The 14,819-nt window shown below is 39.1% G+C and overlaps 1 protein-coding gene across 3 annotated transcripts in view; it reads left to right on the forward strand.

The window, feature by feature from the left end:
- ccdc18 (coiled-coil domain containing 18) overlaps positions 1 to 14,819 on the forward strand; it is a 37,771-nt gene that overhangs the window by 5,452 nt on the left and 17,500 nt on the right. For 2 of the 3 annotated variants that reach the window (XR_009791958.1, XM_061798699.1), the window contains exons 4-17: positions 1,381 to 1,509; positions 1,678 to 1,774; positions 3,584 to 3,705; positions 3,786 to 4,074; positions 4,205 to 4,292; positions 5,946 to 6,163; positions 6,310 to 6,420; positions 7,676 to 7,807; positions 8,092 to 8,226; positions 8,314 to 8,391; positions 9,846 to 9,962; positions 10,314 to 10,481; positions 13,184 to 13,326; positions 13,972 to 14,135. Coding sequence is in view for 2 of the 3 variants with exons in the window: in XM_061798699.1 (XP_061654683.1) it covers positions 1,381 to 1,509; positions 1,678 to 1,774; positions 3,584 to 3,705; positions 3,786 to 4,074; positions 4,205 to 4,292; positions 5,946 to 6,163; positions 6,310 to 6,420; positions 7,676 to 7,807; positions 8,092 to 8,226; positions 8,314 to 8,391; positions 9,846 to 9,962; positions 10,314 to 10,481; positions 13,184 to 13,326; positions 13,972 to 14,135 (1,991 nt within the window). In the remaining variant the exon portion in view is untranslated. The remainder of the gene's footprint in view (positions 1 to 1,380; positions 1,510 to 1,677; positions 1,775 to 3,583; positions 3,706 to 3,785; positions 4,075 to 4,204; positions 4,293 to 5,945; positions 6,164 to 6,309; positions 6,421 to 7,675; positions 7,808 to 8,091; positions 8,227 to 8,313; positions 8,392 to 9,845; positions 9,963 to 10,313; positions 10,482 to 13,183; positions 13,327 to 13,971; positions 14,136 to 14,819) is intronic. The other variant, XM_061798700.1, reaches the window with a different exon arrangement.

Genomic DNA, 14,819 nt, shown 5'->3' on the forward strand with positions numbered 1-14,819 from the left:
TGGCTGGTTGTCGGGGTGCCTCTATGGGGCCGGCGGTCCGCCCTGGGTCCCTCGGTGTGGGACGTGTCCTGTTCGCCGGGCTGCTCTCGGGTGGAACCTTGCTCCCGATCCCACCCCTTAATTGATTGGATGGGGTCCTCAGCCGCCGCAGTGTGGCCACAGCAATTACAGGACACTTCTGTCAGTCTTTGTGCATGTAAAACGGTACCAATTCACTTGCATGTATCTGCAGACACACACCCCTAGGACTCTTTCACTGGGTGTGGGGTCACGCACTTACTGCGACAAATAACTCATGAATATGCAAATTGCTTGTGTATCCCCTCACTTATACTCTCGTCCTGTACACTTTTATAATTCACATAATTAATGCGTCGTCCACACTTCAGTTGTACAGTCGGGTTTACAACCCTTGTCCTGCATGCTTCTTCTCCTGTCCTTGTCCTGTTCTATCTTGTCCTGTCCTTCCCTCACAGGATGTAGCATTACAGCCCCATGAAACACTCATATTTAATGTTTCATTGTTGTAATAGTGTAATGATTTACTTCTTTCATCCTGTTAACAATTAGTGCTTTGTCTTTTTTTTTTGTTTCTCTCTCCCTTCTAGAAACTTTGCTCTGTTCGACTGATCAAGTCTGATTCTCAATAAAGCTCAATTATAATACCACAGCGGAAGCTTAAAAACTCCACTGTGACACAGTAAAACTGTTCCGGCATGAAAGGGATACAGATTTTCCATCCAACAGCCGAACAGGACAAAACAAAACAAAAATAATAAATGACGCACACTCTTTATTTTTTTCATTATTTTTTTAAAATAATATATATGTATTTTTCTTCTGGTCCATAATTGTTATTGAGTGCTGAAATATGTAATATATTTTCTTCAAGACTGTTCCATACTGAATAAGCAACATTAAACTCCACAGTAAGTGTCAGCTTTACCGATGACATGTCTGCTGTGCAGGTGCTGTGTTTTGTGGTAAAGACATCTACCACAACACATGGTGGTATGTATCAGTTATAGTGAAGGTAATTACAGGGGGAAAAAGGGAATCACTTTTTTCCATTATTTTTCAAGTGTATGGCACAATCTGAGATTTATTGGAGCAAGGAGTTAGAAAACTTTATACAATCTGGTATTGTGCAGGTAACTGAATTGTGATAGTTGTCAACAGTTGGTGTTAGTACAGTACATAAACCCTCATAAATATGAACGCACATTTGAGAGGTCAGTAAAAATGGCTTCATGCATGATTTTTTATATATTTCTCATTTTTTACTTCTTTTTTTATATTCTGTTGAAAACTATGTCCCTATACCTTTTTACACCTACTTTCTGAATATCCTAAAAGCCAGTGTGTTTTTGTGTTTGTCAGGGCAGCAGAGCTGAGGGCAAAGCGTTGCCAGGAGGAAGCGGCTCACAGTGACATCATGGTAACAACTTTGTCCGAGAAACTAAGCACTCTTGGAGAAGAGCTGGCCAGCAAGACTGCTCTGTGTAAACGGTAACGTTTTAGCTGTGCTTGGAGTTCAACAATTTTGTCATTTTATTATAGTTCACAGTTTTGGGATTACGTTAAATATAGTTGTGCTGAAAATGCACTATTCTTTATCTAATTTACAACATGATATATTTGTACTGTAGTATTCATGTTTTCTCTCATTTTTAACAGGGCAGAACAGCAAAGAAACCAAGCCCTCGAAAATGCAGAGAAACTCAAAGCAGCTTTCAAAGAGTATAAGGCCACCGTTGACATTAAATTTCAAAAGGTACATTTTTAGTCAGATACAGTGGAACCTCTAAGGTTGTCCTTCGAAATATGTTCAGAGTGAAACTGCTACCATTCTAAAACTTCTCATAACTGTACAGGAAATGATTGTTTTTTTAGGTCTCATTTTAACCTTTTATGATGGCAACACAAACAGCCGAAGAAGAGTAAAAACACAAACACAAAAATTAATCTTGAGATGTTTACGAAGCTGAAGTCTCATGAGAATTTCACAATGAAAGTTAGACCTAAGTTTTCATGTGACTTTTGAGGCATATTTTGTTATTCAATATCTAAACTGTACAACTTTTAGCTTTAGGGTGGTTGAATTTGGCAGTCCCACTGTATATGGTATATATTTTTTTGTTTGTTTGTTTTTTTGTTTTTTGTTTTTTGTTTTTTTTTAAATAGATATTCAGCATATTAGCTTAAAGCCTGGTACGAGGGCCATTTTTGGTTTGCTATACATTTCTAATTGGCCTGCCCCATATTCTAATAATAAAATTAAACATCAAAAGGTTACAAAAGTTACAATTTAAAAAAAAAATAAAAATGTAACGAAAGTTGAAATTTATAAGATCACACTTTTTATATATTATTATTGTGATTGAGGATTCTTCTTTTTCTTATTATTCTTATGAAAAAGGTACCGTCATTTCTTGTCTATAACGCAATTTCCCCCACCCCCCCCAACAAATTGTCAAAACTCAATAGTGTGCATTATACATAGGTATAGGGGAAAATGAAAAAAAAAAACTTTCACATTTTATTAATGTATGCGGCCATCTAGAGATTATGAAAAAGGTGTAAACTTTCATTCTAATATGCCACCGCCATTTAGAGGTTATGAAAAAGATGTAGCCTACACTTTCATTCCAATATGACAGGGGTACGTATGACTGCATATATGTACAGTTGTGCTCATAAGTTGACATACCCTGGCAGAATTTGTAAAATACAGTTGTTGTTTTTTTAAATACGACTGATCACTGAACAACAACCATCATTAATTTCTTTATGGTTATGTTTTGTTTAATGATAATGCTTTTCTTTAATGCTTGACAGTTTAATTTGAATCTCATAAAAATAAAATAAAATGCGTTTCGCCTGGCCCTTCATGTTTTCTTTAAAACATTCTACACATCTCACAAATTCTGCCTGGGTAATCAAACATATGAGCACAACTGTGTGTTTTCTCATTTACTAAATAAAAGGAGGGCTGTGAATTTCAAAATAAAATTAAATAAATCAAAAGGAAGTATTGCATGTTCAAATAAAGTGCTTAACTTCAGAATAATTCTTTTGAAAAAAACTAACAAAATACAGATAATACTTAATGTTTTGATCAGACGGGTAGAAGCAAAATCATGCATTGTAAAAATGTATTATACATAGGTAGATTGGTTTTCCAGAATTTTGAGGTCAACTTTTTCGGTGCGTATTATACATGAGTCTGCATTATACACTGGAAATTACGGTAAATGAAAATTTGTCTCTAAATGTGAATGTGACAAGCCCCCAGTTTTCTTTATTTAAAAAAATGTAGATATCACCCTAATCCCTGTACTATACTATAATTTTTACTTTGTAAGTGATAACACCATTCTGAGGTTGAGATTGTTTTTCTTGAAATACACTGCTTGTATTAGTTGACCTAAAGCATTATTAAATTGGTTTTAGCATGTTTCATCAACACAAGTTGACATGGGCCTCCCTTCTCCTTTCATTTTTCTTTGTGGCCCTCAGTAGAAAATGTTTGGACATCCTTGGCCTAAATACAATAAAAACAATCATTTGGTGTGTTTTCTAGGTGATGGAGAGTGAAATAAAATTAAAACAGAATTTGATTGAGTGTGTGCGAGAAAAAGAAAAGTTACAACTAAAGTGTACTGACCTGGAGAGAGACAAGGCCGATCAGAGTCATACAATCAGGTATGCACGTTAGCTTCACTAGCTCCTATCATTATTTTGTCTAATTCATCATTACCATTTCCTCCTCACGGGTCTCACAGCCAGCTAAAGGAGGAAGCGAGGCTGGCAAAGAATTCAGCTGCTGAGCATTCCGACCTCAAGGTCCAGCTGGAGGATGCTGGACGGCGGAGCTCAGACCTTCGGAGGCAGCTGACGAACCGCAACGCAGAATGCCGGGAGATGGGTTCTCTGCGCAAGGAACTGGAAGACCTGCACACTCTGACCAAGAACCAGGAGCTGTGCGTGGCCCAGAGCCACAGAGCAGCTCAGCAGAGCCAAGCAGAGACCGCCAGCCTGGAGGCCATATTATCCCTGCTGCATCTCCGAGAGGTGGAGAGATACTTTGTTTACGCCTCACATGATTTCATTATCAGTGTTTCATAACTTATTTGTTGAATATAGTGCCTGAAGCCAAAATAAGTTAATATAATATGTAATGTGTTTACTGTATTCATTTTAGGATGCTGTGGGACCATTGTGTGTGAGGCCTTGCATCCTGCCCCCTGTTGACTATTCCAGAACTGCACAGATGATGAAGCTTCAACCTGGTACGGTTGACCCCTTGAACTTTTTTTCCCTTCCTTTCTTTTTTTTTTCTCTCAGCATTTATTTAATTTTTTATTTTTTAAAAAAAGAGGAATACAACATGCAAGTTTCATTATGATCCGCCATCCATCCATTTCCTACTGTATACTGTTTATCCTCATTAGGGTCGCAGGTGAGCTGAAGGCTATCCCAGCTGACTTTGGGCGAAAGGGGGGAGGGGGGTGTAACACCCTGGACTGGTCGCCAGTCAATCGCAGGACACATATAGCCAAACTACCATTCATATATTCACACCTATGGCCCACACTTTTCTTTAATCCGGCCCAACGAACATTTACTTTATCAAAAGTTCTCTTATATTTCTTGCATTATTTTACTAATTTTGCCCCCGAAAATTGGTTAGTAAAAATGTATTTATGAATATTTCAAAATGTATTGATCTAAAAAAATAATTGGATTATTATGAATATTTTTATGTAATTTTTGTAATTGAATGTGTAATTTAGTATTTCGTTTAATTGTAATCTATTTGGGCAGAACGGTGGTTAGCGCATCTGCCGCACAGTTCTGAGGACTCGGGTTCAAATCCCAGCCCCGCCTGTGTGGAGTTTCCATGTTCTCCCCGTGCCAGTGTGGGTTTTCTCTGGGTACTCCGGTTTCCTCCCACATCCAAAAAACATGCATGGTAGGCTAATTGAAGACTTTAAATTGCCCATAGGTTTGACTGTGAGTGTGAATGGTTATTTGTTTATATGTGCCCTGTGATTAGATGGCGACCAGTTCAGGGTGTACCCCTCCTCTTGCCCGAAGATACCTGGGATAGGCTCCAGCACGTCCGCGACCCTAGTGACGATAAGCTGTACGGAAAATGAATGAATGAATGAATGTAATTATTTTTAGTTTAATTTTAATTTTTTTCATTTCAATATTATTTATATATTAAAATTAACTATTCCATAAATATATTTTTACATTGTATTAAATAATTGTTTAATTATAATTCATTGTAAGTGATTAATGTAAAAATTCTAATTTATTCATGGCAATAATTCATTAATGTAATGTAAATAAAAACAAATATTTTGCATATTTTTCTTTTTTTTTTTTTTTTTTCCACCTCATCTATGATTCAGCTGCCCCATCTGTCATATTTCAAACTCAAATGTGGCACTTGCCTACCCCTAATTTAGTCTTCAACTAAACTAACCTGCATGTCTTTGTTATGTGGGAGGAAGCCGGAGTACCCAGAGAAAACCCACGCAAGAATGGGGAGAACATGCAAACTCCACACAGGCAGGCTGCAGCAGAGATTCATTCATTCCTCAGCCTCAGAAATGTGAAGCAGACGTGGTATCCACTAGTCTCACAGTGCCACCTCTCTGAACCTAAAATAAAAAAAATAAACAACAAACAGAACACTTGTTTTTAATTATTTCACCAAGAACCTGCATGATACACCATATGTGACACAACACAAAAAAGACAGGCGGAAAATTAAAGGCAAACAGCAAGCAGTTGACTGATTTTTACTACATGCATACACACATTTCCTCAAAAGTAGCTGTCCTAAATAAACCATCAAAGTAACACAATACAGTAATATTGACATCATAAACCCCAACACTTCTAGTCATTTTATCATCTTCTCTTCTCAGGTGAAGGTTACCAGCATCTGTTACAAGTTCTTCAGTTAAAGGAGGCCGAGCGGACTAAACAAAGCACCCAGGTCGAGAGGCTTCAGACCTCTGCGAACCGAGCCCAGGAGGAGATTTCCTCACTACAGGCCTCCTTGGCCCAAAGAGCTTCCCACTACCAGAACCTCCAGATGGAGCTGATGGACAAAGGCAATAGAGCCACAGCCTCGGAGAAAGAAGTAATGCCACTTTTCAGTCATTCCGTTTCTGCTTGTCCTGGCCATGTAGCAAATGTGACAATTTAATACTTCACTTTGTATTCTTACGCGGTTTCACAGTTTTGGCAGCATGTCAGAGCTTTGCATTCTTCTTTGTTTCAACTCAGCTAAAGAGGAAGAGCGCTCGAGTTGCTGCGCTGGAAAAACAGTTACAGGAGAAAACTTCAGCCTACAGTCAGGCTGCAATGAAGAATACGGAGTTGGAAAAGCAACTGCAGGTACAAAACAAACTCGCCTTCCTATGTATACACACTGACACAGTGACTCAATTTTTCTTTGACTTAATCTCCAAATGCATGTCCACTAAATGCTAGCCCGCTAGAAAGTTGTATAATTATCATATTCAATCACAACGGGATACTTAGATTGAAAGTAGTTTGCCTTCCTCAGATGAGATTTGTTTTTTTGTTTGTTTTCGTGCAAAGCACATCACAGTTTTATTTGAGATAAGTCCACATTTTTGTGTGGTTCAAACAGTTGTTCACATTTCACTACAGGCCAATATGCAACCTCCAACTTCGTTTTTCCTGCATTTATCAATTTTATGTCACAGAAAGAGTTTTCAGGGCTGGAACTGCAATTTAAACTGGGTAGAGGAACTACCTGTATTATCCAGTTGTGCTGTCAATTACATACAGATGCAGCTCGATACATTGGAAAACTCAATTTATTTCAGTAGTTCAATTCAAAAAGTGAAACTTATTGTTTAGATTCAGTACACTCAAAGTGAAATATTTAATGATTTTATTTTCAATAATTTGGATTATCATCCATCGCTTGCAGTGAACACCCACAATTTACCATCTCAAGAAATTATATAAACTGATTATTTTTTTTTTTTTGGTTAAATACGGAAATTAGACACAAATTGGCCTTGTATTATTCTATCAGGGGTGTCAAACAAATTTTTGTCGCAGGCCACATTGTAGCTACTGTTTCCCTCAGAGGGTTATGACTGTGAAACCATATACTGTACGTAAATGTTCCATTTCTCTGTCCTAATATTACTTATACAGAACAAATTGATGGATAACTAGTTTTGAAATAAGAAGTTAAGGATGATAATTTGTTCAACTATTGATCAAGTGATTGTAAAAAGGGGTTTGGTAACCAAAAAAATGCTTGCAATATCTCACGTAATTATTATATTAAATATAACAGTTTGAAAACTTGACATGGATTTTAGCAAGAATCATGGAACTTGATGCACATGATTTGCTTTCATGGGCCACATTTAATTATGTGGCGGGTGGGATCTGGTCCCTGGCCCTTGAGTTTCACATCTTTCTCCCAAGTTTTCAATGCATCAGAATAATGTGTTTCACTTTTCTACAATATTCTAATTAATTGAGATGCATCTGAAAATGCTTGAGAAAATCTAGAAGTTAGGATTATTTAGGTGTTTTATTGCTGTCTACAACTATATAGTCCTTGTTTTCTTATCTTAACTTGTTTTTTTTTGTATTAATTCAGGAGAAGAGCTGCACACTTCAACACTACCAAACACTGATGAGCAAAAAGCAAAGAGAGTACCAGCAATCTTTGGAGAAGACTAAACAGTCACAAAGTCAGCAATGCACCGAACAGCAGCACAGAATTGACATGGTGATTTGAATTTACATATACATGTATATATTTTTAACATTCCTCAAATTCAAACAGTGTAGACTTGGTTCACTCTACCCTCGTATTGCATATTTGAATCATGATGGAATGAAGAGTGCAAAAAAAACAACCTGTCTGGATTGTTCATTTTTGGATCTTTCACAAGGGTGTCAGTGACCTTAAGACAAGAGGAAAAGGAGTAATGCAATATTATATTATTTTTTTACTGTGTAATATGCAAAATTAAAGATAAATGTAAAGGGATTTCTTTCTTTCATTTGCAGCTACAGCTGTCTGTGGAGGAAGCTCACTCTCGGGTGTTGGAGATGGAGCAGGAGCTGACTTCTCTCCAGAGAGAAAGGGATGAGGCTCAGGCTACGGCTTTAGAGCTCCGGACCTCCGTAGAACAGCTCACACAGGTAAGGATTCCTGTCAGGCAAGCTGTATTTACTACAAGCGTAATACGCTGTTTGTGAATGGGTGGATGCAATTTGTTTTGGCACCAGGAGAAGCAGATTGAAGCAAGACACAATGAAGAGTTGCTCCAGGGATTAAAAGAGCAGTCAGCTGAGTCTGCCACCAAGGTCAGTGGAACAACGTTCTGCAACACATGACTAATCTGTGACCTTGGACTTGAGTTTGAATGGAGATTGTAAACACACTTTGTTTGAAGGATGAATGGACAAGACCATATGCTATCTCGTAGAAACTCTTGAGTGGACGTACAAATGAATATTTTCTTCCATTTTCACATACTTTAGGTGTGATGGCCTCGGTGTGCTGAGATATGAGTGACCCGATTTACGAGCTTTTGGCGATATGAGGCATCGTTCGTTGGATATTTTTGCTTTGGGCTGCGAGCAAAAACTTGAGATGCAAGCGGTTTACGGTGGCATTGAACTCAACTTAGCAGCAGATTGGCAGATAGAATTGGTGAACAATTCTTCAAAGAAGAGGTTTCAAGTTTTTGACTGCCACTACCAGTTTAAGTTTACCGTCAAACTAAAAATCAAACAGAGAATTACATGTATTTAAAACAGCCACATACCTTACCCTTTAACTCTGCTAGCTTAATGCTAACACAAAATGGGAAACACCATAGATGGGCTACCGAATCACGTTCATGTGGCGGTTTTATAACCATATAACCAATTTGAACACAAACGATGGAGGATTGCATGTAGAAAGATAATATAACAATACTCACAGGAATATATTCTTTATCCTATGTGAAGAACCACTAATATTATTGTGACTTATTGAGGACTCACCCATCTTCATGTAAATCCATATCTATATGTCTGTAGTAAACTGCAAGTGGCTAAAGAGTGCACACCGAAGAAGAAGCAACAAGATGTCCATTGAATTGAACCAAAAATGTGGCAAAAATTGTTGGATTTCTCAACATTCTATTTAATTATGTAATGAAAATATATTATGAAGTTGTGCAATTTTTCTAATTAGAAAACACATTACAGACTTTTTTTTTTTTTTGGAGACTAGAATGGATTAATAGCATTTCCATTCATTTCAATGGGGAAAGATGATTTGAGATACCAGTCTTTTGAGTTATAAGCGTGGTCACACAACAAATTAAACTTGTATCTTAAGGTACCAACGACTATATTGACGACGACTTTGTCCCTATATTTAGCATTTCTTCAAACCCTTATTTTTCCAAATCTTTCAAATCTAGTGACTTTTTGTGGCCGTGTTGGAGAGTTGGAGACTCCCTTCAGAGCAGGAGATGTTCACCCCTCTGAGCCCAGATGGCGCCTGTGCAAAGCCACCACTGGCTTATTTAACCATAGTAGTGTGATGTCACAATTCAGCAGATTTCAGAACGGCTTGCTCACAGACACATTTCAGAACGATAACCAAAGGTTGACTTGGTTTAATTTCACACTTCATACGTGGCCAAGTACTGCAGAGACCCAACTAATTGTCTTGAAACAATTAATAAGCCAGTTTTCATAATGTCTCCTTTAAAAGTTGCACGTTCTGCGAGTGGTGACTTTGACTTTTGTGCGCGCGTCAGGAGAATGAGCTCCAGTCATCTCTGTCAGCCTGCCGAGAGGAGCTGACATGGCATCTTCAGCAGATGGAGGAGATGAAGAAAAGTTATGAATCTAAGCTGCAGAGATCTAAAGATGAGGTACACAGTCACCGCTTTCACACTGGCTATCTAAGCCGTCCTTTTCACATTGCCCTGCCCTGTGTGTAAAGGGCACTTTTATTATTATTTTATTGAGTGGAGGTACATATTTGACATTAGAAACACTACCAAACAAGCATGTCACCAAAAGTATTGAAATAATGATGATTTTTGTCTCAATTACCGGTGTAATATAGAATGAGCTGTTGAAGTCGTTCACCCCCCCGCCCCTTCATTTCCTGTTGTTTGTCTTCCAAGTTAATGTCAATGAAGAAAGCCTAATGACAGTTAGAAATCTCTGGTCCTCTGCTCTCCTTATTCTCTCGTCACCGCCTGTTCCCCCCCGTTCAGGCGTGTTCGCAGCAGGAAAAGCTTCACGGTGTCACTCGGGTGGCTCAAAGCTCCAGTGAGCAAAACGTGCAGCTTCAGCTGTCTCTGCAGCAGCAGCAGACGATGCTGACTGATAGCTCAGCCCGAATCGTTGAACTGGAGGAGAGCCAAAGTCATTTGCAGGAACAGGTAAGTACTATTTTGATGATTCATGAACTGTATTTGCCAATACAGTGTTCCCCCGCTATACCACGGTTCATCGTTCGCACCCCAAGCTTTTCGCAAATTTTTGTGATCACTTTTCATGTTTTTACATTATACTTACTGTAATGCCCTCGAATGTGGGAAAGGAGAGAGACAGTCACCAATGTGCTTTTCAGCCATTTATCAAACGTGACACCAGTAAAATGTACCTCAACTCATTTATTTATTTATATAACAACCACAGCTGAAATAACGTGCTGTACATAAATACAACTTGAAAAGAACATCCGTTCATCAGTCTGGGCGAGAGGCGGGGTACACCCTGAACTCGTCGCCAGCCAATCACAGGACACATACAAACAAACAACCATTCGCGCTCACTTTCACACCTATGGGCAATTTAGAGTCTTCAATTAACCTACCATGCATGTTTTTTTGGGATGTAGGAGGAAACCGGAGTACCCGTAGAAAACCCACGCAGGTACGGGGAGAACATGCAAACTCCACACAGGCAAGGCCGGATTTGAACCCGGGTCCTCAGAACTGTGAGGCAGATATGCTAAACAGTCGCCCACCATGTTTTCCTTGAACAGAACATAATTTAGAAAAAAATTAAGCGAACAATAAAATACTTAAGACACAACAAGGGCAGAATCACTAAAGGCCAAGGAATAGAAATGGGTTTCTAGGTGGGTTTTTAACCAAATAGAGAGTGTGGTTGTCAAATGTGCACTGGGAGCTCATTCTATAGTTTTGGGCCAGCAATAGAAAAGGCTCTAACCTGTATCTCTTCAAAGATTCCGCTTAGACTCCAGCTGAAGTACCGGTACCTTCAGCTGGTCACCTGACTTGAAGCACAGCGCAAGGGTGTAGGGATGCAAAACTCATAAACACAATGAGCACACTCACACAGGAGATGTTGTCAGCTCAGGCCACCCCACCAAACCCCACACCGGGTGGTCAGTTGTCGGAGCGCCTCAGTGGTCATTGCGGCTATCCCACGCGTAGTTTGCCTTTATACTCGAGCGCAACCCACGCGCGCAGTTTTGAAAATGTACTGCAGTTCACCTCCAAGTCGGGGGTGTCGCTACGGCTGGTATTGGCTAGGACACCACAGGGTGGAGTTTCCTCTGCATTTTTTTGGCCATTTCCAGTAGCCGTTTTTAGTTTCCTTTCAGTAACAAGGAACAAAGCAACAACAATGGTGACCGTGGAACAGTGTCTGCTAGAACAAATGACCAGAATGACCTAGATGACAAGATGATACGTTTAATTATGCTGCAAAATCGATTGAGAAGGCGGCGGCGTAGATGGTATGTAGAACCAAGGGGCACGCTGAGTACGTCACCACAGCATGTGACCAATCATGAGAGATGAGCTCCGCGGCGTTCTATGCGCAGCAAAAAATTTTGCCGTGTGCGTGTCAAGTGACGCAGAGGGGCCGTGCGGGCCAATGCGTCGGTCACGTGATGCAATGTGGGTGTTGTTGGCCGCGCCAGCGCGGGAGTATAAAGAGGCCTTCACTCACTCTCGTCTAATCGACTTTTATAATTTACATAGTCAATCGCACCACACTTCAGTTGTATAGCCGGTTGTTCACGACCCTTGTCCTGCATGTTTCTTCTCCTGTCCTTGTCCTGTTCTATCTTGTCCTGTCCTTCCCTCACAGTGTGTAGCACTACAGCCCCATGCAACACTCATATTTAATGTTTCATTGTTGTAGATATGTAATGATTTACTTTTCTCATCCTGTTTACAATTAGTCCTTTGTCTTTTGTCCTTGTTTCTCTCTCCTCTCTAGAAACTTTGTTCTGTTCGACTGATCGATTCTGATTCTCAATAGAAACCACAGCGGCAGCTTAAAAACTCCACTGTGACACAGTAAAACTGTTCCGGAAGAAAAGGGATACAGATCCTCCATTCTGCTTGACCTAACAGCCGAACAGTACCAAAAAAAACCTAAAAAACGAAAAGACGACCAGTGCTTATGTAAAGTAAAACCAAAGCACATCATGAGTAATGATTTTTGTTTATGTAACCTATGAACTGTGGTGACTGTGGTCTAACTAGCAAATAGATGATCTAGCTGCTAATTCAGCGTGCCCATAGAGCTCGAAGGGTGTAATGTGCGAGAGATAACGAAGCATTTCTTGCAGGGGGAAAGCAGTCAAATCTTGTGACCACATAAATAGCACAGAAGTGTTTTTAGCTTGTAACCTCATGTCCCATCTCCCAAGACAATGTTAGCCATACAGCGAGCTGAGCTACACACAGCATGTTCTAAAAACATTTAGTATAATTTTGTACAAAATCTCTATAAAATGCCTAATTCATTGATAGTTGCTTGTATTTGTTTTTACCATGAATTATGTAGAAATTTTAATTATATGATCATTCGGTTCCTTGTCGATGGTGTTGCTGGGGAAAAAGTGCTATAGTGTATATCTTGCAGTGTTGCTACTTACATGACATAACTGCCCGTATTTTCTCTACTCCTTTTCGTAACACGTCTTAACAAAATCTAAACACAAACAGAATTAGCCCTATCGTGCTAGTGGAACTGAGGTTTGAAGTCTGATGCATGACTGCAATTTTGTGTGACTTTAGAGGTGTATCTTGACTTGGTGGAATTCTAGATTGTACGACCATATAACATACAAAGACATGCCGTGGTGTCTTGTTTGTAGGTATCCACTCTGGAGCATCAGCTGGAGCGAACCCGAACATCTCTGCAGGATGAGGTGAGGACCAGACGGGAAGGCGATGACAAGAAGGTCAAGGACCTACATGACATGAAGGAGAAGAACATCAAACTGTCTGAGACGCTCAAGTAAGAACAGCAGTGCCATCACACGAGTAGATATACAGATTTCATTAACAGCTTGTTGTCCATGTGTTTTTACCCATCATGTACTGCAAATACTATTTCTGTAATATATTTCCTTCTGACTGACATGTTTTTTAAAAAAAATATTTTGTCCCGTTTGATAATATTAGCCTTGTCTTATGATTACATGGCATGACAGTAGGCGTGACACAGCCCCTCTTGCGCTGCCTCCCTCACTCATCATTATGTGTGTGTATATAAGTGGGGATCTGCTTGGTTTTAAAGCCAGTTCTTTCTGCTGGATTGTGATGTTTCAAACAGCTGCAGAGGAAAATCACATTGGCATTTTCTTTTTTTCATGTGGCACGAAGCATTTTTTTTGCATCCCTAACCATTGCGGAGGGTTCTCTCTTTTTTTTCATGTGACACATGAAGCAAATTTTTTGCGTCCCTGACAATTGCGTAGGGTACTCTTTATATTAAAGATGGGTGCTGTGCTCATGATAAGGTGAGGCGAATAAGATTCAATGTGTTGAATGTTATGCCTGTTGTTTAAAATTTGGGCTTATGTAAAATGCTTGTGTTGTATGTAATTGCTAAATGAAATTACTTATGATGAGAACCTTGTTTATCTTAATATCTTCAAAGCAAAGTGTCAACAGATGTGAAAAACTACCAAGTGGAGCTCATGTCTAAAGAGTCAGAGCTGCAGAGTCTGCGGAAGGACGTCACCATCAAGACATCTCAGATGAGCATCATGGACAAGAATCTGCAGCAAACAAAGAGTCTGCTCGAAAACAAGAATGACCTGGGTGAGAAAATACCCCATTCATTGTGGGAGATTGACCTGAAAATCACTTAAAAAAACATTTTGTTTTTAAATAGTTATAGTGTCATATCAATGTTCACATAAAGTAACAGTTATATAGAATCATAAAGAAGTTGAGCACATAGAATCATAAAGAAGTTGAGCCAGGGCTGGGAGATTATGTATTTACTTCTTCCTACTCCTTTTTGAATATGTGTAATTGACTAACTTGATGTATTTTAAAAAAAAAATATTTTAAAGGCACAGACAACACACAAATACTGCAGTGTTTGTACGTGACTTTCGGCTTAACAACGTTATGTTTTATCTTTTTATATTTCACAACGCAATACTATTTTAGTTATTCAAAACTTACAAAAGTGGTGGTTTTTCAGGGGCTGCAATGTTTTAATGACATTTCAAATCTTTTCAATGAGGAAAATATGAGCTTGGTCACAAAATGAATTAAACTTGTAAATCAAGGTACCACTGTGTTCTGTGAAAACTAGGGATGGCCGAGTACCAATACCAGGTATCAATATCGGATCGATACCTGCCTTATTTCAAGGTATCGGGTACTCGTTATGGCTGCCAATAGGTATTTGTCTGAAAAAAGTGGAATGGAACATCCCTAGTTAAAACCCATTAAAGAATGATCACTATCAACCACAGATTTTTGCGATATTGC

This window comes from Phyllopteryx taeniolatus, chromosome 14, assembly GCF_024500385.1.
Source record: "Phyllopteryx taeniolatus isolate TA_2022b chromosome 14, UOR_Ptae_1.2, whole genome shotgun sequence".
NCBI lineage: Eukaryota > Metazoa > Chordata > Actinopteri > Syngnathiformes > Syngnathidae > Phyllopteryx > Phyllopteryx taeniolatus.